The 22,070-nt window shown below is 35.7% G+C and overlaps 4 protein-coding genes across 8 annotated transcripts; all 4 read right to left on the bottom strand.

Annotated features, from left to right (window-relative positions):
- Positions 1-13: 13 nt before the first annotated feature.
- On the bottom strand, positions 14-2,204 carry LOC104813411 (transcription factor ILR3). Its single transcript, XM_010540972.1, has 5 exons — positions 1,879-2,204; positions 1,153-1,215; positions 831-908; positions 581-743; positions 14-492 (listed from the first exon to the last, which is right to left on the bottom strand). Exons 1-5 carry the CDS (start codon positions 1,998-2,000, stop codon positions 223-225), a joined length of 696 nt encoding a protein of 231 aa, XP_010539274.1. The 5' UTR covers positions 2,001-2,204; the 3' UTR covers positions 14-222.
- A 1,028-nt stretch (positions 2,205-3,232) lies between these two features.
- Positions 3,233-8,938, bottom strand: LOC104813408 (kinesin-like protein KIN-14N). 3 transcript variants are annotated; one of them, XM_010540967.1, is made up of 17 exons: positions 8,837-8,938; positions 8,188-8,472; positions 7,523-7,667; positions 7,294-7,403; positions 7,084-7,203; positions 6,780-6,983; positions 6,520-6,696; positions 6,354-6,428; positions 6,104-6,250; positions 5,867-6,005; positions 5,656-5,765; positions 5,286-5,447; positions 4,984-5,192; positions 4,775-4,856; positions 4,594-4,698; positions 4,400-4,504; positions 3,233-3,696 (listed from the first exon to the last, which is right to left on the bottom strand). In XM_010540967.1, the coding sequence occupies exons 2-17, from the start codon at positions 8,374-8,376 to the stop codon at positions 3,514-3,516; spliced, it is 2,262 nt and encodes a 753-aa protein (XP_010539269.1). In that variant the 5' UTR covers positions 8,377-8,472; positions 8,837-8,938; the 3' UTR covers positions 3,233-3,513. The 3 variants fall into 3 exon arrangements, with proteins under 3 accessions (XP_010539269.1, XP_010539271.1, XP_010539272.1); XM_010540969.2 differs by lacking the exon at positions 8,837-8,938 and adding an exon at positions 8,725-8,829 and having other exon boundaries at positions 3,514-3,696; XM_010540970.2 differs by lacking the exon at positions 8,837-8,938 and adding an exon at positions 8,554-8,660 and having other exon boundaries at positions 3,514-3,696.
- Positions 8,939-12,738: 3,800 nt separating this feature from the next.
- LOC104813407 (probable histone H2A.3) lies at positions 12,739-13,972 on the bottom strand. The gene is made up of 2 exons (XM_010540966.2): positions 13,716-13,972; positions 12,739-13,115 (listed from the first exon to the last, which is right to left on the bottom strand). The coding sequence occupies exons 1-2, from the start codon at positions 13,902-13,904 to the stop codon at positions 12,909-12,911; spliced, it is 396 nt and encodes a 131-aa protein (XP_010539268.1). The 5' UTR covers positions 13,905-13,972; the 3' UTR covers positions 12,739-12,908.
- A 976-nt stretch (positions 13,973-14,948) lies between these two features.
- On the bottom strand, positions 14,949-18,316 carry LOC104813406 (calcium/calmodulin-regulated receptor-like kinase 1). 3 transcript variants are annotated; one of them, XM_010540964.1, is made up of 9 exons: positions 18,136-18,316; positions 17,722-17,812; positions 16,993-17,384; positions 16,631-16,784; positions 16,198-16,324; positions 15,974-16,059; positions 15,801-15,872; positions 15,498-15,701; positions 14,949-15,406 (listed from the first exon to the last, which is right to left on the bottom strand). In XM_010540964.1, the coding sequence occupies exons 3-9, from the start codon at positions 17,307-17,309 to the stop codon at positions 15,134-15,136; spliced, it is 1,233 nt and encodes a 410-aa protein (XP_010539266.1). In that variant the 5' UTR covers positions 17,310-17,384; positions 17,722-17,812; positions 18,136-18,316; the 3' UTR covers positions 14,949-15,133. The 3 variants fall into 3 exon arrangements, with proteins under 3 accessions (XP_010539266.1, XP_010539267.1, XP_010539265.1); XM_010540965.1 differs by having other exon boundaries at positions 17,732-17,812; XM_010540963.1 differs by lacking the exon at positions 17,722-17,812.
- Between the last annotated feature and the right edge of the window lie 3,754 nt (positions 18,317-22,070).

The raw sequence follows: 22,070 nt of genomic DNA, 5'->3' as shown, positions 1-22,070 counted from the left end.
ATTTACATGTGGATAGATAACATGGCACCAAGCAATTGAAGTTTACAATGTTACGTCATTGTTCAACGGGTCCAGTTAAGACAGGAAAAACGGAAACATGAGCAGCAAGCAAGCAAGTAAGCTAACAAAGTCGAGCAAAAGGGACAGAGAGAAATAAGACTTTGCTTCAAGGAAGCAAGAAGCAAACCCAGTTGATGATTCTCGATTTTTTTTTTTGTCCGATTAAGCAACCGGTGGGCGGAGGACATGATCCTGTGAAGTGTCGACTGCAGCAGGAGGCATGAACTGCCACATCGCAACTCCTGGGTAGCTGATGATCGGCACCAACTTGTTGCCTGGAGCTTGGCCTTGGGCAGCAGCAAAAGCAGCCGGCATTGGAGGTGGAGCCGGGAAAAAGCTCGCTTGAGCATTCATGGCTTTCATCTGCTGCTCCAGCTTTTCTTTTTCAGCCTTCAGCCTCTGTTTCTCGTCTCGTAACTCGTTTTTCTCGGCCTAATTGAAATTACTCTGGGATCAATAACCACTCGATGATCCTACTTCAAGAGAAGAGATACACTAATAGCTGCAAAAATAAATTCACCTTCAGCTCCTTAATTTTCTCCTGGAGACTTGAATTGGAATCCTTCAACTTCTGGGCCTCACCACGGAGCTGTGTCACCATGCGGACAGCATCAATCAAAATAGCAGCTTTATCAGTCTTGAGAGGACTTCCAGGCTCCAAAATTGAACCCAATTCCATAAACCTGTTTTTAATTTAAAATGCAGCGAGCTTCAGTCTCTGAGAAAACCAATACGGTGGAACTGAAGAATCGAAGAACTGAAGAAATTACTTGTCGTTCAGCCTGTCACGACGCTGCTTCTCTCTACAAGCTTTGGAGCTAGAGGCACAGCTTAATTCGGGTCTACCCCTGAAATAAGATGTTGAGAAAGGAACAAGCATCAACCAGGAATACTATTTTCTGCAGCTTTGTCAGACAAAATGTATATCAACAGACCCCGCAGGATAAACCACGAAAAGAAATGTATGATGCTTAAAGCAAGCAAATTTGATTACAGATGCAAATGGAGAAAGGATTCTGCACTAAAGGTGGTAGACGAGGGATAGTAGACAATAGAAAATGGAAAAAGGAGAGAAATGCACATCATTCTTACCTCTTTTTGGAACCAGGCTCTTTGCTGGTTTCAAGATTACTGACTGAGCCATCAGCTCCAGCACTGAACCAAAAAAGGATACATGGAAACATAACAAAAATAGTACAACAATGCAAGCGATCAAAGGGGGTTGGGTCAGTACGAGTACTTATAATACTCATCACATATATCCCAAAAGGTACTGACAATTTATTTTCAAGCACAATTAAACCTATGATTCCCAAACCAGCCAACATATTCAGCCACCCATAAAGGGTTATATATACAATTTCCTCCCAGATCCATGATCTCTGGCATCTAGAAATATGTCAGAACCCCACAAAAAAAATGGCAGAAACACGGGATTGACTTTTGAGAACAACCACAAGCCTATCTTGAAGCATTGATCGACCAAATCGACCAGGATATTGCAGTATCTGAACCACCGTTTAGACAAAACCCTCTCACAAACTCTATCTAATCCGTATCCGGTCATTAACATATAGTTGGAACTGTACGGAGCTGACAATCGGGTATCGGTTTCTTCTCAACCTGCTCCAACTAAACCAAGAAGTTCAAAAACGCAAAAAGCTGCACTGACTCCACCAAGTTTCAAACTTTCAATCAGGCCTAATTAGCTGAAATTATCCCAGAAACCACAGACAGACACAGAACAACCTGAAGTAAACAGATGAAAAACGAACCCTAATTGAGACACAGAGACATAGAAGGAGCAAGTTCTCGAACCTGGCAATTGAAGAAGAACCAATAGGCTGCTGCACCGGCCAGGAAAATCCTGGGCCTTGGATGGTGAAGCTCTCGTCGTCGATCAAGTCGTAGAGCCAGTTGGGATTTTCAGGCGACACCATCTCCTGAACTCCTCCTCCGGTGAATAAGACGGCGAATTTTCCCTTCCGGGGAACAGATTATGCCCAAAAGCGCAGGAGAAAGGGATGATGAAGCCCTCAATGAGATCCTGTTTGGGAAGAGGGAAAATGAGCAGCGTGATTTTCCGTCGTTCAATTTTCTCGGGAAAATGGGTATGAAAACTGTAGGAGAACGGAGGGTGGAATCTGGGAATCCTTGAGAAAGTGGTTTTCACGCGCAGAATTTCTCTTATTTTGGGCCTTTTAGGCCCATTAACTCAACAACTAATTTTTTTTTGTATAATCAGATTTTTAAAGGCGCGCTATTTTCTTTTTCTTTTCAATAGTTTTTCTAATTTCATATTTAATAAAATCTGAATTTTCTATACAAGTAAAGAAAATTTTAAAATCTTACATATCAAATGAATTTTAAATTGTATATAAACTATAAAGTAATCTGATTTAAATGATAATATTGAATAACTTTTGAAAGAGGTCCAAATTATAGAAAACAAGTATAAATATGTGATATAAAAAATATATATAAGTAACTAAAATTTGTAATATATGTATGGGAGGTATAGGTCTTATTGGCTTTCCATTTTGGTAATATTTTCCACAAATGTCTAAGAGATAAGTCAACTTATTTTCTTGATAAATAATGAGGAGGTACGAAATTGAACAATAAACTTGTCAACTACTCATTACACGATGATTAATTCGGTATATTCCTTTAATAAATTATATTTACAAATGCCTAAGAGATAAAAATAATCATATGCAAAATTTTACATATCATGCAAAAAAAAAGAAAGATGGTTTGTGTGTATTAAATACCAACAAGCTAAAATATGCTCACAAAATTGAATACAAACAGATATGTTAAGCTTTTCTTAATTTCATATTTTATTTAATTTAATGGAACAAATGAATATCCAAGGTGTACGAATTCTGCATATAGGAATCTTTTTAGTATTTAGCCCATTTGGATATACGAGTTTTAGACAGTCCACCAAAATTATGGAGAATAAATAAACATTTTCTATATATTTAATTTAATGAAACGACTAATAACAATAATTTGAGAGATGATGGGCATGTTCTTATCCAAAGTTCCGTGAAGGCATGAACTTTGGCGTGATCCCAGATGCTGTTTTATTTATAGTTTAGTTAATCCATGCCCACGTCACGTGGATGTAATAAATGGACAAAGTGGATAAAACAAATTCGATAAATGTTGACCAAAATTAAATAATATAAATTCCAATGGTAAGTTTTTGAATATTGAAATAACTAAAACAAGAAAAAGAAATACGAAGTCCAAGAAAAATTATACGAACCCGACATCCATTGAAGCCCCTAACGGAACAAGAATTACAGGAACAAACTATACAAATTACGTCGTGTCTTTGTCTTTGTCTCTGTCTTGTGTTAGAACTTTAGAATCCATCAACAGGTAAAGAGCAATACACAATACCCCAAATCGGCTAGTTTCTTCGTAAGATCGATCGATCGATCATCCGAGACTGAGGCGAGAATCCAAGGGCCGGACGTAGTTAGTTTGACGGCGAGGAGTTCCGATATCGCAGGCGTTAACTCTCAAGGCGAACCGAAGCGAGCAGAGAGATTCACCCGTCGAGGAAGGTTCCGGCGATATATTCACGAACATTAGCGTCTTCGAATCACCTCCTAGACATGGCTGTTTCAAGAACCACAGTTTAACATGCTGTTGTCATCGCCAAAGACAGGTTATGTCCGAAAATGTTGAGTATTCGCCCAAAGACATGTGTTACCCCCAGATATTGGGTTTAGATACGGATTTCGGGTGGCGAGTACCATATCAAGGGGTAACCCGAGCCGAGGGGGGCGTAAGTGAGGGCAACTGGGCGAGGCGAGAGGCCATGAGAGGCGATTAGGGTTTTGAGAGAGGCGGCAAGGGACGAGAGATGGCGATTAAGGTTTTTTTTTTCCCTAAATCATACATTAGGATTGAGAAAATGTCTTCTTGCCGCCTCATCCTGTCGCACTAGCCTCTCTTGTCGGGTATTCCACGGGTACCCGAACCCTCATTGCACCCTATAGATACCCAAACTCAGGTATCCATTCCCACGGGAATGAGATTGGGTAGTCCAACCAAAAAAAACTCAGAAGAGGGGTCAAATTCAAATACACTAGAAAACTCGAGTGCCCGCCCTTATTTAGCAAGCAACCACTCACTCACTAGTCATTTGGGCCGTGTAGAAACCTAAAATTTTGGATACTTATCCATAGAAATTCGGGTCCGGGTACATTTTGGTGGGCAAATGGTCACTCACTAGACATCCGGGTCGTGTTCGTTTTTGTAGATAAAGTTTCAAGCAAATACTATGGAAAATGGAAGAATGGTAGAATGATGATATTACCTGAAGAAGATAAGTGAGTTTCGAGTTTCTGAACGGAACATGATCTTCTCTCTTTGCCAAAGCAAATATCACATCTCCCAAACACGATAAGCTTTTATTGATTGCCTGCGAAAAATTCCGGCAAGAAACAAGAAAAAGTTAAAGCTAAAAGCTAAAACATCATCTCGTTGAAGGGAAATGCTTCAGGAACATACTTGAGTTTCTTTAAGTCTGTCCCCAGTTGATCCACTCTTTGACAAACGCTCACTACCAGCAAGATCAATCAAGTTCAGAACACCTTGAACTTGTTGCTCTGTGCTCTGTAAGAATCCAAGTTGTTTCAGACAGGAAAACATCACAACAAAGAACCATATAAGTTGATGAATAACAATATACCTCGTTCACACCGGAGATTCTTAGCGTGAAAACGAAATGGCTTCTTGATGACTGCTCGTTCATTTGTGTCTTCCCTACCGATCTGGGCACAAGTAAAAAATCACTCAAAACAATTTTTTTTTACCATTTTCGAGTCTTGGATCTTGACGGTTGATCCTTCAGAGTTTCTGGTGTGTTTCAACTGCATGGGGTATTTTAGCTGCTTTTACCTGTTACGAGCAGCGTGGTCTAAGAGGAACGAAACCTCTCGGGTGCTCTTTACGTCCAAAACATTAAGATCTGACACATGTGTGTTGCCATTTGCATCATGTTTGATAGAGTATTTTTGAGGGGAAACACCATTTTCTGCTCGTGCTGCTTCTTTGTTCGTCGACAAGAGATCCCGGATAGTTTCGTTGTATATTTCCAACATTGAAACCTGTATATAAACCGATAACATCACATGCATTATCATCACAAGGAGGTATCTTTTTTCGGGTTCAGACGGGAGATATTTTGTGTTACTCCTCACCTGCATCTCATATTTCCATCCCTGAGATCGAAGGGACTGTCTGGTCTGAAATATTTGTTCCAAACATCGGGGTATCAGTCCTTTTTCCTCTGGATTCCCCGGCCTACCCATCATCGTGTAAGTTTTTCCCGATCCCGTTTGTCCATACGCAAAAATGCACACCTGCAAAAAAGCTTACCACTTTAAAAATCCAAGAAAACGACGATATATAGCACCATTCACCGATCCAAGCCTACTAACTTTATCATTCGGTTATATATAATCCCACCAGATTCCTCATGAAGTTTTGAAGAAATTAACAAAAAGGGATGAAATAGATTGCTCATTATGATAGTGTTGTTACTGTCTTAGTTGCACACTGAGCTAGTACCTTGTAACCATCAAGAGCGCTTTGAACAAGTTGAGATATCTCCACAAAGACTTCCTCTTGTGATGCATCAGGTGTGAAAACCTTATCAAACGTGAAAGCATGCTTTTGCCCTAACCAAAACAAACAAACACCAAATGAGTCCTTTTTCTTATATAACACGAATGAATGCCCTTCCTGTGAGAAATGCATTTACAGAAAAATTTGTCCATACCATTTTGCATCAAGTCGATGCCCCGACCAAGTGATTCTAAAGATGTGGGATAGGAAATAGCCTTCCCCTCATCACTAGAATTCTCGCCCGGTAATAGAGGCCTGACCCTACAGAATACCCGGATGTTGCCCTTCAGTTCCTGTGACGTAAAAATGAACCGGGATCAGTCAAGCTTTTACACAGTGTTGCTGCAGGGGAAGAAGAAAAGTCCTGGTAAGTTTAAGACAACATATTTACCAGTATGGTGTTGTGTAGCTTTTTGCGTAGTTTCTCCCCTTCGATGAGTTTAAGTTCTGCTTCTTCTAACCGACTTTTTAGCTCCTTAATGGCTTCCTTTTGCTCTTCAAACTCATTCATTTTCTCAAAGGTTGATAAGTCTGACACCTGCAAAAAGTAAGATCACAAAAGACCAGATGATCAGTAATTACAAAAGAATATAAACATTTAACATATGTTTGTGCTATATGCTTAATTCAAGAAACGATACCTGCAGTCTCCTCTCAGCAGCTACTAAGTGATCCTGCAACTCTCTTATCTGGTTATTTTGTGATGAACACCTTGTCTGAACAAAACATTAAACATTGTCTTTAAGAGCAATGATCCGAGGGGTACACTCTGTAAAAAGTGTGGGGTATTCAAGAATGAAACAAAACCTCGAGCTCGTTTATGGTGTTTTTCAAGTCGCTGTGCTTAGCAGCCTCGGCTTGCAGATTCTTTACTTCCATTATTTGGCGGTCACGATCATCTTTGACCTGCTGAATTTCCACCTTGAGACATGCAATTTCATTCACCAGTTCGCCTTTCTGCTTCGTGATCTCGTCTTGAGAGGCCTAACAAAAACAAGACACCCAATCAAAATTTGTTCTAACTCCATTTACTACATTCACTCGTTAATAAAAGCAGAATCAATCACCTTAGAGGCAGCAAGCTGATCCTGCAAAGCTTTATACTGACCCTTTATGTTGCCTATATTTTCCACTATGGCTGTTCTTTCCTTCTCCCCTCGCTTTATAGCTTCATGAGCTTCATCAAGATCACCTTGGAGCTTGCTGTTATACAGCTGCAAGCTCGAGTTGTACTCTTGCAATAGTTTGTACATGTCATTGACAGATTGTATCTGAAGAAAACCCGAAATGTTCATATTGATAACAATGACGATTTCTCGAAAGATTTTAACCAAATCCCATCTCTATCCTTTTTTTTTTTTACTTTCTCACCCTCTGATTAGCTGTCTGAAGTTCTCCTTGTGTTTTTCCTAGTTCTTCAGTAAGAGCAGCTTGTGCCTTTTCAACTGCAAGTCTTGCTTCTTTCTCTTTTTCGAGAGAATCAGTTGCAGCCTTATACAGAACATACCAACTTAACAAAAGCCAAAAGAAAAAACAGACAAGAATGGTTAAACTGGAACTGAACTTAGCCATTTTTCTTACCAACTTATCTGATTGTTCTTTGGTGAGTTGCTCCTGAACAGCAGCAAAATTCTTCCTCAGTTCCTCGATAATCATATTCAGCTCCTCTTCCTTGTTTCTTAAACTTAGCTCTGTCATCAAACGAAGGAATCTAATTTAGAATCCCCAAAATTTTGATGCAAGATGCAACAATTTAACACAAACAGGAAGAAAAGAAAGTTTTATCCGAATTTGCAGATCCGATAAGCACCCATATCAGAGCAATGCTTCTCGGTCATTGCCAAGGCGTTCCTCAACTTCTCTTGCTCGAAAGCGTAATCCAACTCGAGTTCTTGAAACCATCTAATACAAAGTCTAAGCCTTTTTATATAGTCCATCATATTTTCACACCTCTCCTGCAAAACCAAAAACAAAGGGACCATGAAACAGTGGAATTCAAGGGAACAATTTCAAATTTTCAACCGTGACTCATTCCAAACCGAGATTCTACCAGAAGGGTCTGCTCAAGAGAGCGCAACCAGAAGACAAGCATTCACACAGTGGTGTGGTCCCTCAATTATATCATCATATTCAAATTTCTGTCAAGATGCAATGGATCCAACCAGAAAAAACCAGGATTTTTACTCACCGCAAGAACAAAAGACATTTAGATTTTAATAACTACAATCCGGATCATTCAAGAATTGAAACTCGTAGGAATCCTACTGATGAAACTCTCATGTAGTTAGCCCATAAGGCAGCTTTGTCCCCAGAAGAATTGAACCCTCGAGTCCAAGCACTAGTGAAACAACCAAAGTATCGAACACTTGTTTTGTTTTCTCTCATCCAAACATAACCATCAGAAGGATTTGAATTCTAGGAAAAAGAAAAGGGATGAAACTTCAATGTTTTGTGGGGAGAGAATGAAGACGAGACCTTGTAGTTGAATTTGCTCTTGTATCTGATTCGCTCGTTGAGAAGAGCCTCCACGTCTTCTCTGGTGAACTCGACGGCGCCATTTTCAGATCCAATGGTGCTCGCCGGAGCACTGCTCGGCGTCAGATCTCTCGACCCATTCACCACCGGAAACACCGTCCGGATTCTTCCGTTGTTCGCCCCCACCATTTTCTCGCCTTTTCCCGGGAAAAAAATCTGAACTTTTTACCTTCTTGTCCCTAATTAATCCGATTTCGTCTCTCTCTCGCCAATAAACGCATAAACCTGCAAAAGGGTTTAAATTTTCTCAGAGATCTTCCAAGAAATGATAAATAAAGTGCAGATTAAATGAGAAAAGGAGGAGACCCGTGAAGGGTTTTCATGATTCGAACACGGGAAAACATTTTTTGAAACTTTACAATAGGAGATTTAAACGAGAAAAACAGCCCATTATGAGAAGAAAACGGATAAAGTTTGAGACTTTGAGTGTAAGAAATCCAAAGAAAAGCTATGGAGAAAAAAAGCGAAGAAACCCACTGATCTTAGACTCAGAGAGAAGAAGATTGAGTGCCCATTTCAAGACGAACAGTCGAGATTTGTAAGAACTCGTGAGAGTGATTTGAAAGAAGAAAGGGAGAAAATAAAGAACCTTGGCATTTAAGACGATTTCTTGTACTGATGCTTTAGCTTAGAAATGGAGGCACGTTTCTGTTCTGCCCTTGTGTCGCTAGCTACTACTATATTTGTTTTTGAAAAGAGAGAGAGAGAGAGAGAGAGAGAGAGAGAGATGAACGTGGGTCCGTTGATTGGATCTGAAGCCACCGAGCCGATGCAATCGCAGCCGTTGCTTTAACCAAACAGGAATGAAATAGAAAATTGCAGTGAAACCATCACTCAAGCTCTCTCAAGCTTTGGAGTTTGGATGACTAATCGTATTTTTGTATATTATAGGCTTTTTGAAATATTTTTTCCTACTAAAAAAATAATTACGCTTAGTGGAATGAGATTATATATTGTTAATATGATTTAAATACTAATCCACATCTAAATGGGTATCTTGGAGTAGTTGCAAATTACATATCTGTAGTAATTAGAATTTTTTCCCTCTATTTTATGGTGAAAAGCTACAAATTTTCAAGCTCATTTATAAACTAATCTACATGGTATATAAAATATTATCATAGATTATATTGGTAATCTCAAAGATTGAAATTCGGCAATAAATAATAAGCAAATAACGTGTCGGTAAAATAGTAGATTTTTTAAAATTATATGCGAAAGATTCCTTTTCAAAAAAGGCTAGATTTTTCTTTCATACCTAAAATACCCTTAGAGTCCATCCAAAGCTGTCGCGTTTGTGCATTGAAAAGGCATGGGGTAAAATTGTCCACTTACAAAACGGTCTCTGTCGTGTTATTATCGAGTTCCTTAGATTCTGTCTCCCTCGCGATGTGTCACTGTGTCATGTGGAAAACTGAAAAAGAAAACAAATGATCTCTAATTTATCTCGTAATATTATCAAAAATAAAATTGTTATAACAATGGACCGTAGAAAATAATAATAAAAATTATTGGAAATAACGAAAGGACGGACAAAAGAATCTGAATTTTAGAATTAGAACCAAGAAAAATCCCAGGATTTATAAGAACCGGTCCACCAAAATATAAAAAATCTTTATATTGATTATTATTAAAGGCGAACGCGAATCTGATATCCTCAAATTAGAATTTTAGAGTATACAAGCGTAAATTAAATTATTTAAAATATTGTTTTAAGATATAGAGATAGGGTCAGACTATTATTTCCTTTCTCCAAAAACGTGGCATCGTATAACAGGCAGGAACCCGTCGCTGCAACTCCGAGTGAGCAAATAAAATAATATATGGTACCATATGACATACGAAATTGCATTTAATAATAATCATTGTCATTATGATATGTGGTCCGCATGTAATCTTTATTCTATTTCTATTTTTATCGTTATACGAAATGGTCTCGATTCGATTTTTTTTTCCAATTTATTATTAAGAGAGGTCGCCTCTCGCATTAGTTGGTGGATTAAAAAAAACGATAAACCGAATTACACAATTGAATCGACAGTTTTCATTCACGACGTCTAACATCTAAAACGTATTTCAAATTTCTACGACCGTGATACGTATGTATTTGTTTCATTTGTTTTATTAATTTAATCAAGAATTTTATATTTTTTTAAATCATTTGTAAGCTGTGCAATTGCATAATTTATGATAACGATTGATTTATATGATTTTTTCAATTCATGATATAAAACAAAACATCATAAAAATATAATGAGCGCATAATTAATTCCTCGTTGCGACGCAAACACTGCTAATGATTTCGTATTGCAATATTGGATAAATCTGCAAAATTGCAAATATAGAAGAAAACTATTCGTTACTTTATTTTGTCGGTGGTGACTTGGAATAATTTATAAATCACAACCTAAAAGGCTAAAACCTCTTATTTATTTATCTAATTACTTCCACGTGTAAAGAAAATTTGTGTGAGAAAATTAATTATATGAGACTTTTGTATTGAAAATATAAACGGAAATAAATATTGATAATGTTGAAGTAGTAAAATGAATATGTGATTGGAGAAAAATCTAGATTTTGGAGGAATACAATATTATGTTAAATATTATGAATATTTATTTTCGTTATATCTATATTTCTTTTTATTTTATTTGTTAATTTTCTTATAAATATGTGAGTTATTTTTATTGTAATGGAACAAAAAGAAAAAGAGATGTAGCAATAAAAGTAATTCCGTTCCTTTCTATCTGTCTTATTTTATTTCCGTATTTTATTTTTTTACAGATAAAATATGCGTCGGCAAAATAATTTTCTGATTCTATTTTGTTTAATTTTACGAGTTTCTTGGTTATTTTTTATTATTAATATTTATTTTTTCAATACGTTAATAGTATTTTCAATTTCTTGAACTCGGTGGATTTATTTTTATAAAAATTTATATTCGATATGCGATTTAATAAGATTGAATTCGTGTCTTAATTGATCCGATTTGATAAATCGGAACGAAAATATTATCTCTTACATGCGACCAAGACGGTCCAAAGTTGTTGCCAAATCTATTTAGGTTTTGGTGGAGAGCTCCAAAGTTTTCTCCTAAAGTCGTTTTCCCACATCAAACTTAGATCCATTTCTTCTTCTTTTTTTTATAAAATAAAAAAAGTTAAAGATTCTTTTTTTTTTTAATTATATACTTAGCTTGTTTCGTTAGCACATCCTTGTTGGTTTAATTTTTATTTATTTATTTAAAAAGGGCACAGTGAAAATAACACATTTGCCACAAAATGTTGGGAAGAAAATAGGAAATATATTTTTTTTTCTATGATTGGATGCAAATATACAAATATAGTGTGATTATTATGCGGCCCACCTTCAAAGTTTTTTTTTCCCCTTCATGTTATTTCTCCATGCTCATAATTAGTAATATTTCACCTAATGGTTAAATTGACCGCACATCTAAAAATTATGATGGTGCTAGTTTTTAGGGTAATTACAACATAAATCATTGGTATTGGAAGTAATTCAAATAAAGTTACATAATTGCTTCCAACAATTCTCTTTTCTCTTTTCTCATTAACTGCTAATTAACTATTCATTGACAAGTTCTTTGTTTATATATATAAATATATAGTTAACAACAAGAACTAGTTTACCGATTATCATTTGGAAATATAAATGTATAGATAGAGTTAACAACAATATATCGTTTAGAAACTGTGTGTGTGTGAGATTTCCAAAGTTAGATATTTGACAAAACAAATTTATATAGTCACTTTAGAGGAGTGGATTGCTTTATTGTTGAACAAAGCAAAGGATGAAATAAAACGCTAAATTCTTGCAATAATTTCCCAATGGAGGGTCCATATTATTACAATTCATGAAGCCTTTTAGAGAGAATGGTTAGGTGAGCCCAAAAGGAATACAAAAAGCCCAAATCTTTGAAAGATATGAATGACGGTCCTATTCTGTAATTTAATTCGAATGATACAAAAGCAGCATAAAAAAACCCTACATTTTTTTTACCATACGAATTTCGCCTTTAACTCGACTATATCTCCTATCGTACAAAGATAATCTTTGTATCACAATTAAATTATGTAACTCCTTTTCAACTATTAAATTAAACCACCGACCATCTTAAAGGACTAACGACCTGATCATCTCAAACTCAAACATTTACCATTTGACTCGACTATATCTCCTACCGTACCGTATGAAAACAATCATTTATATCGGTAGAACTGGCCATCTTAAACAACTAACGAAATGTCTACCATTCGACCATGATAAGGTGGGTATCCTACACCATTTTCACGGTGAATCTTTTTGTTTTATTTCATTTCAATTTTTTATTTTTTTTCTCCCAAGGAATTTATGTAAGGAGAAGACATGCTTCCTCCCATCCCAGGTCATGTCTGGAGATCAAGAGAACGATTTTGCAGCACATAGAAAATGTAACAGCAAATACCTGGGAGAAGATCAAGACACGAGAGGGGGAAAAAAAAAGACAAAGCTTCTTTCATTACTTTGAAAAAGATACTCGTTTTATTCACACAACCAGAAGGAAGCTTGCAATCACCACTGTCTAATGAAATGAAAAAAAAGGGCTAAAAGGAACATTGTCCTAACTAACATCGTGGGTTCCAGAGTACAGAATTGCAAGCTTAATCTTCATCGGCAGGCTTTGAAGAACCAGTCTTTTTGGGGAGGAGGAGATTGTGAATGTTGGGCATTACCCCTCCATTGGCAATGGTGACGTCGCCCAGAAGCTTGCTCAGCTCCTCATCGTTCCTCACCGCAAGCTGAATGTGCCGAGGCACAATACGGGTCTTCTTGTTGTCTCTTGCCGCATTTCCAGCGAGCTCAAGAACCTTTCACGATATCCCCAACGGAAGTTCAGCATCGCATAAACAAGAGTTTCTCTAAGTGTGCAGCAAAACTTACAGAAAGCATAAAAAATTCTGTCATCCTAATGGCAAAACCGGAGAGGACTGAAACCCAACAGCGAGCGCTAAAGAACAAGCAAAACCTGAAGAGCAAGCGAAGCCAATTTCATTTCGATTAACCCTAGTCCAAGAATACAGTAAAGAAACAGCAGAAGGAAGAACAATGGTGCGCTATTAAATCAAAAGATAGATATCAAGTCGGATGAGAAATAACTCAGATCCTAAAATTCGCAGCAAGTTGAACCCTAGATCCCCAACAATAAAACAGGCTCAAAGGCATACGACAAAAAAGTAGATTGACTCAATCCGAAATTTCCAAAAAGACAGGATTTCGCAAGCAAGAGATTTAACGTACATACCCAACAAGAAATTTTCCAACTACAGCACACAACATTAAAATCTAACAAAAGCGATTATGAGCTCGAGTTGAAAACCCTAACGAGAACCAATCAGAGTAACAGAGACATCAGATGGCCAATTGAAGAACAAATACAAAGAAAGTGGGAAGGGAAACGCGATAATCACCTCGGCAGCGAGATACTCCAGAACGGCGGCGAGATAAACCGGAGCACCTGCTCCGACACGCTCGGCGTACTTCCCAGCCTTGAGGAACCGAGCGATACGACCCACGGGAAATTGAAGCCCAGCCTTGCTGCTACGCGATGTAGCCTTCTTCGACGCCCCAGATCCCAGAGTTTTTCCTCGACCCGCCATTACCACAGCCGGGAGCTTTCTCTCGAAATATCACAACGGAGAGAAAAATGGAAACCGCTTTCGAGGAAGTAAAACAATGTGCGTCGTTGCAGCGCCGCTAACACAATATATATATAGCTGGAGAAGAAAAGTATTAGCCAATAATATGAAAGTACGCGGATCCACATTATTGACCGTTAGATGGGTGTCAGATGAAGGGTCAAGATTGGAATATGTAGGCCCCACTGATTACTTCACTTTTTCAATTTTTTTTTTACTTTTTTAATTTCAAATTTAATAAATAATTTATGGGTTTGAATGTGCGGAAAACATGGGCTAATTAAATTAATTGGGCCTAGAAATATTAATGGGCCAATACTAATTATTTCCCCATTGTCGATTTATAGGATGGCTAGGCTATTATCCACATAATGAACATGGAGCGGTTTCCCCTCTCAAACTGGCATGCGGTTTCCCGCTTAAACTGAGGAACGACAAGCAGTTTGACAAACCGAGGCTGTAGTTTTTCGCGCTCAACGAAAAAGAGGACCGATAAATAAAACAAAACGTGGAAGCAGCAAACGACGACGTTCACGATTACAGCCCAACAGTATCAAATTAAAACATTTTTATGAAAATTCGAGTTTTTATTTATTTATTTTGGGGGAAATTCAAGTCCTTTTTCTATTTAATATATACCATTATTATAAAAACACATAGATCTCCAAAAAATTTACCAAACTTCTATCCAAACTAATAATACCATTATGTACAATACACTACTTCGAAATTCGAATATTATATTTTAAAAATTATTAAAAAATTATATATATATATATATATATTCTCTTGTAAAAATCTAATTATATTTTAAAATTTTATATACTTTTACTTAATTTTAAATCATCAATATACAGAAGAAGAAAAAATTATCCATTAATTGACAATTTTTAGCAATTTGATATATTTATACTATTTTCCTTGCTATTTTCCTCAATGTAATCTCTCTTCATTACTTAACCATGGAACTCGTTCTACAGGAAAAAAAATTTCCTTAACCAATACTTCAAAAAAAACACACAAGGGTATATATTTATATATATATCTCTCACAAAAAAAATATATAGACAACCTTTTCACTCCTCAAAGTCTCCTCCGAGGTTCAGTTCACCAACATCAGTGAGTTATAAACTTCCTATTTCTTGACAGAATCTCTCTAACCAATCAAAATCAGAATTAAAGTCTTTAGTTTAAACTTCACAAGCTTCACCTGTACTTTCCATGGAGTCCTGTCTCCTGTGATGAGATAACTTCCTCTGTCGTTTCCTGTTATGCCTGAATGTGATCACACGAGACAGGACTTGCACTATGTCCCTCATGTACGGCCGTTTTCGAGGAGCACGAGCAACGCATTTGTACGCAAGAGCCGCCACTTCGTTCACTTCTCGCAGGTCGTATTTCCCGTCAAGTCTCGAGTCCGCAATCTCTTCCCACCCTACCTTTCCTTCAGCGTTCATCGCCGCCTGTTTTTCATGGAAATGTTATTCAATGCGATTCTATACATTCAGTAACGGTGGATTGAGATTGAGAGAAATAGGGTTTTTGTTTTTTTACCAGCTCGACGTATTCCATAAGACCTTGCTGTGGATTTCTTCCTGCTATGAGTTCGAAGAGCAGAACCCCAAAGCCGTAAACATCGCTCTTCTTGGTGTATGTTCTTGTGGAAATGTACTCTGGATCGAGATATCCGAATGTTCCCCGGATATTAGCTGCATGTCCTTCTACCACTTCCTCCCTCGAAAGCCCGAAATCAGCAACCTGAGTGAAGCAACATGGCCGAGGAAGATTCCAACATGAGAACTATAAGTAACAGACGTTCAGACAGTTATGAAATTCTCAAAGGTTGAAGAATCATACCCGGGCTCTCATGGACTGATCCAACAAAATGTTGGAAGATTTGATATCTCGGTGTATGACAGGGGGAACTGCCTGGAACGAAAGAACAGACAGGCAATAACACACATGAAACAAAACCTGAAGAGACAAGCCGAGGAATCTATCGGATCGATGGTTTAGCATTCGGCCCATACCCCATCGTGAAGATACTCCAGACCCCGAGCCACGTCTAAAGCAATATGAACTCTCAATTCCCAGCTTAGCGGCTCTTTCTGTTCACCTGTACGGAAGAGGCATCTTACTCAACACAAATGGATAACCTCAAAGCTTATCATCAAGACTGTATTAATGGCGAAAAACTCATGCTACATATGTTACTGGAACAGAAGTTTCGGATTTAGGGCAGATGCTAGCTTACTGTACAAATGAGAAGCCAAGCTTCCTTTACTCATGAAGACATACACGAGCATGTGTTGCCCTTTTTCCGCACAATACCCAACTAAGTTTACAAGGCTACGGTGATGCAACCTTCCCAACAACATTACCTGAAAATACGACAAGCATGATAAGATGAACACTACTTACCCAGCACAAAAGGGAAACCGAAACAAGAAACATGAACTGCTCAATTAAGGTAGTGAAGGAGCATAAAATTTATGGATTGAGAACAAAGTTTAACTTCTACAGTGATTTTAAACAAGTTAAATTCCATTCCGGGCATATCCATAAGGAGATGAATAGCTTTCTACTCTGCTTGGCACTCACTTTTTCAGAATCCTCGTACTCTGAAAACATATTTTCTGCTTAGAACACGAGTAGAAGGTAATTAGATGTGATTCACGGAGATCTACCTCTGTCTGAAACTCTTTTTCGCCCTGTTTTGAATTGGTTGCAAGAACTTTCACAGCAACAGTCTCGTCGGTGGACATTTGAGCTTTGTAGACAGGTCCAAATGCTCCTTGGCCTATCAATGTCGTAAAATTACTGGTTGCTTTCTGCAAATCTCTGCATCAACCACCAAGAAACATAATCTGGTTAGTTTACTTCGCACAATCGAAAGATAATTAAAGAATGATCAACATCAACAATAGAAATCGTGACAACATCAACAATAGAAGTCAACCCCTCATTTATTAACAAGACTAAAAAGCAAATCTCGATCCAGAATCTGCAATTCAGTGGATTTGCACCGGAATCTCACGGGCAAACATACCTATAAGAGTACTCCAATATGCCAGAGGCAGGAATCACATTGTTCCTCTTGCTAAACCCTTCAAGCCAACCAGACATGCCATTAGACGAGGATTTCACTGGCGAATCTTGACCAGTGGTCGAGTCCGACATGACAGTGCGACCATCAGCCCCATTTTCCCGGATAGGGACCGTCGAACTCCTCCTAGAACTGCTGTTCCTTATCTGAGACCTCTTCCTGTAATATCTAAGGCAGAACAAAGCCGAAATAGCCAACAGCACGCCGACCACCACGCCTACTGAGCTCCCGACAATCAATCCAAAAGACACCTCTTTCATTGTCTTTTGGTTTCCTCTACCGTATCAACCCTTCAACCCTTATTGTCTCTCTGGTCCATTTACACGCCTAGAAACCTGCAAGAACAATGGTGGATCAAGAAATAAGGTTTATTTAATGGCACATTGTCAGGCGATAAACACAACAGATCGTTGTTCAAAGAAGAAAATGGCGTCGTTGACCATCAACTATTCAACAAAAGCTTGCGAGAAAATTCAGTCGTGGAGACAACAAACGAAAACAAAGAGGATGAAAATCGGCGGAAGTACATTTTCACTTCGTAGTGATTACAGGAACGAGCAAGTCGAGCTCTGAAAAATTGTTACCGAGGTTCGATTCACATAGGCTTCAAAAAATCTACATTCGATTTCGGGCAAAACTGTTCTGAAACTTAGTACGAAAAGCTCAAATTACCTAATCATACCCGGGGAGAATTTTCTCGAGAAAACTGAAGATGAACAGGATCCAGAAAAAAAAGCCGTGGAACCAGCGTACGCTCTCGATCCTGTTTGGTACGCGAGAAAGTAAAGAAGAAAAAGAAGGAATCACTATGAAGGAATCTCGGGAATCCCACCAAAAAACGAAGGCATTCGGCGTCTTTTGACCGCCGTAAGCCCCCCCTCTCTCTCTCTCTCTCTCGAAATTTTCCCACCATTCGTCTTCCAGAGCAACCAAACAGAAAAACCCCAAAGAAGAGACTCGAGATAACAATAAACAATTCAAACAAAAAAATGAACAAACCGTATCTACAGCAAAAAAAAAACAAAAAAACAAAATCCCCAAGAATTCGGAGAAGCGCAAAAAAAAACGCAGGAAATCGGAGATTACCAGCTGATATTCTCGGAATTCCGAAATGGTAGAAAGGTCTACGTTGTGTTCCGACGGAGGCAACTTGGACAGTGAAGGATTCCGCTGAGAAAACGATAGAAAATTTTCCCGACGTTTTTGCTTCTATTGCAGAGAAAAGAATCAGAGAGAGAGAGAGAGAGAGAGAGAGAGAGAGAGAGAAGCTCAGCATACACGAAATTACAAACTGGAAATTTCAAAAATAAAATACTTTAAGAAACAATTTTTTTGGCAAAACAATTACCAAAAAAAAATTAATAATTCCGCGCATAAACGACGAACGACATGGAAAACCTATTTCTATTATTCCAAAAAAAAAACTTAATCTGTTACAAAACCAACTTGAACAAATTTTCCCATATATTAACTGTTTTGGATTTATATATATATTACCACAGAATCCAATTACCTTTTCATATTAACCTCGAATGTTACAAAATTGGAACAATTTTTTTTTAATAACATAAACTTTTTTTGTTAAATAAAAGATTTTTTAAAAAAACATACGTAATATATATATAGTCGGACGAATCAATCCTTTTGCTCGGCCTTTATGACATTCTTTCGTGGTCCCGTGTTGGCAATGACACGTGGCGACATTTAATTAAGCAATGTAGCCATAGATATAAATAGAAAAAGTATTCGAATAATTGCACCACATGCGCCTTTGGTGCAAAATAATCAACTGTTAAGCTCGTAGAAATTTGAGATTAATCATACAAAACTCTGTATTTTAACTATCGTTTCGCTAATAGAATTGTGAATATATATATATATATATATATACATATTTGAGGAATATATCAGATGAAAATATTATGTTAAGGCATAAGATTTTAACCTTAGTTATGATTGCATTTTTCCATATTAATTCCTAAGTTTTGGACATCAGCGTCAAAACCAAAAATATTAAACATATCCTAAGTTTATTTAGGATATTAATCAGACAAAATATCTAAATGAATTTCCAAAAGTGGTAATAGAGAAAATCAGATTGTTTCCCTTTTAGTCTCACCAACTCTCCTGAATTTCTTACGAGTTGTTCACTTTTATATATATATATATATATATATATATATAAACTTAGATTAACTAACGTAGTTGAAATTTGGAGGTTAAAGAGGGTGGAACAAAGTATCCAAGCAGCTATAGCAATATCCACCTAACACACCTAATAAAAAATTTACAAATAACAGTTTATGAACATTAATAATTTTAATTATGATTTTCTTTAATCTAAATTACAATTTTTTAGATAGTGATATAAACTTTTCAGCAAGGACGATTTTATGTATATTTTATAGAGATTTATTTAGGTTTAGATAATTTAGATTTTTCATTAATTTTGTATTTAATTTTTTTTATATGTTCCTTAAAAAAACATAAATAAGAGAATTAAGACACCGAATCGGGTTTTTATTACCCCCTCTCAATTTGACAATCTTTGCTATAAAAAAAATCACCTAATAAAATATAAATCTACTCGTGACTCTCAGCAGTACATATTCCTAATTTGAAAAATACGAAATCTCATTCCATACGATCCACTAATTTATTTTTTAAAATTGATAAATATGACACACGCATGTCTAAATAAAAACCTTAATTTTCGTTGAGATAAATTATTAGATATATTTTGTATACAATAAAATTAGTCAGATTTAAATCCAACCACATAATAACTAAAAAAAACTCGAATCTAAACTAACAAATCGTGTTAAACTAATCATTTTTTTATAGAAACCAAATTTAATATAAACATAACTAGATCTAAAACAACATCAAGTAACAAAATTGAACGGATATCATTTCTTTAAAAAAAAAATAGATAAAAAGTAATCGTACTTTAAGCAAAACGTTACCATATGGTTTGATTTTTCAAATTTAAATTTTGTGTCCGAAACGTTCAAATGAGATGATGAAAGAAAAAAAAAAGTGCTTTAATGGCAAATGAAACGGTAGGGATTTCTCCTTTTAAAAAAAAAGGTACATTTAAAATAAAATAAAAGCAACTTAAATGTAAAACAAAGAGATTAATGGTCAGTCCATCCATTGACTGCACTGCAAATGCAATGTCGACATGTACATCTAATATAGTTTTCCATCTTACCATATGATATAAATGTTCAGCCCATTAACCATTTTCTTAAAAACTTTATAAATATGATATTTTGCAACAAAATAACATTCTTATAATTTTTATTTATTTTTTCATTGACTTTTGGTCATCAATGTCGAGGAATGCCAATGGAGTGGAGACCCAACACGGGACCACCGTTCAACATGTTTTGGAAATGAATAAAATAGTTTCAATTTTTTTAAATTTAAATATTTTCGTCGAAAATAAAAACTATTTGGCGAAATATCATAATCTCATATATGAAATCAGATTCTAAAATATTAAAAGTGTAACATTTGAATTCGAATTCAAATCACTCCGAATTTCGATACAAACCATCTTAACTCGTTCATTATTTATTTCTAGGTATATCCGGTTTCATACTTATTGTCGTTATCTACATATACACATATATATAGAGACATTGGATAAGCAATAAAATAATTATTGATATCAGATTATACAAAATACATAATATATGATAAAAATGGATAAATTCATATCACATTCATTTAAAAATCATATATCTTATTCTCATTAAAATATGGTAGTAGATACATATGATATGATAGTAATTTTTTTTAACTATTTTGTCATCTTCGTTTCTATTATATTATATTTGTTTACTATAAACGATTTTTTTTATATTTTATATTTAATTTCTATGATAGAAAATAATCTAAAGATAATTTCTTTCCATTTATACAATTTTGCGATATGGTCCTCCCATATCCATATTCTAATACCATATATGATAATTTGAGATACTTAAATCATTGATAAACAAATAGTTACATATATAATTACTTTGTAAGTTCTATGTGAGTGAATTTAGGATTGTAAATATGTGATCATGGGTGGCTACCAAAATTCCTTAAATAACACAAAATGAAAAAAAAAAAACAAATCGTCAAAGAGAGTAAGAAAATAACAGTTTAATTCGCAGGGATCGCATTTATTCTTTGTCCCCTGCGGGTGTGTTTTATGGTCGGGCTGACCCTTTGCACATGCGACCACATGTCATAACGTGATATTTTTTGCATTCCACAATTACAACATTATCGTATATAAATGTGTGCTTTGTATGCATGTATGTATATGTTCTCTCGCCCAAACATTACAGAAGATGGTTTTTGTAGATGCAATCACAAGATATATATATATATATATATCCATCTATACTTGTTTTTAGTAATTTTTCATCTATATTTTAGACACGTCAAATTTTCAAGAGGTAATCGCATAAAAATACCTGAACTTTTACAAAAATCTCAAATAAATATCCGAACTATAAAATTTTCATATAAATATATGAACTTTTCAAAACTCCCACAAAAATACCCAAACTTTTAAATTTTTTTCAAATCAAACAAACGCAACTGCTGACTGAGCAAAAAAACTGCTGACTCATCAAAAAAAAACTGTTGACTCAGCAAAAAATCTGCTGACTCAGCATTCAAAAATATTATTAAATATCCAAATATTCATCTACATATATTTAAATTAATATATATATATAAATTCACATATATATACAAATATATATATATATATTAAAAATAAAATTATTTATAATTAACAAAACACATATACACATAACTATAATATATATATATATCATTACTAATGCATATATATTCCAATAAAAATAATTATAATTAAATTTATTATTAAAAATAATAATAATGCATAAAAATAATTATAATTAAATATATATATTATGTATATATATTACTAAAAATAAAAATAATAATAATGCATTATTATTTTTAATAAGTATTTTAAAATAATAATAATG

Source organism: Tarenaya hassleriana, unplaced genomic scaffold (genome assembly GCF_000463585.1).
Source record: "Tarenaya hassleriana unplaced genomic scaffold, ASM46358v1 Cleome20, whole genome shotgun sequence".
NCBI classification, from domain to species: domain Eukaryota; kingdom Viridiplantae; phylum Streptophyta; class Magnoliopsida; order Brassicales; family Cleomaceae; genus Tarenaya; species Tarenaya hassleriana.
This window is presented reverse-complemented; position numbering and strand designations above follow the sequence as displayed.

Excerpts from the sequence above, each read along its gene's own strand:
- LOC104813411 (XM_010540972.1), bottom strand. The coding sequence starts at position 2,000 with ATGGTGTCGCCTGAAAATCCCAACTGGCTCTACGACTTGATCGACGAC. Across the intron at positions 909-1,152 it reads GAGCCTGGTTCCAAAAAGAG|GGGTAGACCCGAATTAAGCT; the intron begins GTAAGAATGATG and ends ATCTTATTTCAG. Across the intron at positions 744-830 it reads CGTGACAGGCTGAACGACAA|GTTTATGGAATTGGGTTCAA; the intron begins GTAATTTCTTCA and ends AATTAAAAACAG.
- LOC104813407 (XM_010540966.2), bottom strand. The coding sequence starts at position 13,904 with ATGGCGGGTCGAGGAAAAACTCTGGGATCTGGGGCGTCGAAGAAGGCT. Across the intron at positions 13,116-13,715 it reads TGGAGTATCTCGCTGCCGAG|GTTCTTGAGCTCGCTGGAAA; the intron begins GTGATTATCGCG and ends ATATCGTGAAAG.
- LOC104813408 (XM_010540967.1), bottom strand. The coding sequence starts at position 8,376 with ATGGTGGGGGCGAACAACGGAAGAATCCGGACGGTGTTTCCGGTGGTG. Across the intron at positions 7,204-7,293 it reads AAGAACAATCAGATAAGTTG|GCTGCAACTGATTCTCTCGA; the intron begins GTAAGAAAAATG and ends GTTCTGTATAAG. Across the intron at positions 6,697-6,779 it reads ATCAGCTTGCTGCCTCTAAG|GCCTCTCAAGACGAGATCAC; the intron begins GTGATTGATTCT and ends TGTTTTTGTTAG.
- LOC104813406 (XM_010540964.1), bottom strand. The coding sequence starts at position 17,309 with ATGAAAGAGGTGTCTTTTGGATTGATTGTCGGGAGCTCAGTAGGCGTG. Across the intron at positions 16,325-16,630 it reads AAAAAGAGTTTCAGACAGAG|GTAATGTTGTTGGGAAGGTT; the intron begins GTAGATCTCCGT and ends TCGTATTTTCAG. Across the intron at positions 15,702-15,800 it reads ATCAGTCCATGAGAGCCCGG|GTTGCTGATTTCGGGCTTTC; the intron begins GTATGATTCTTC and ends TGCTTCACTCAG.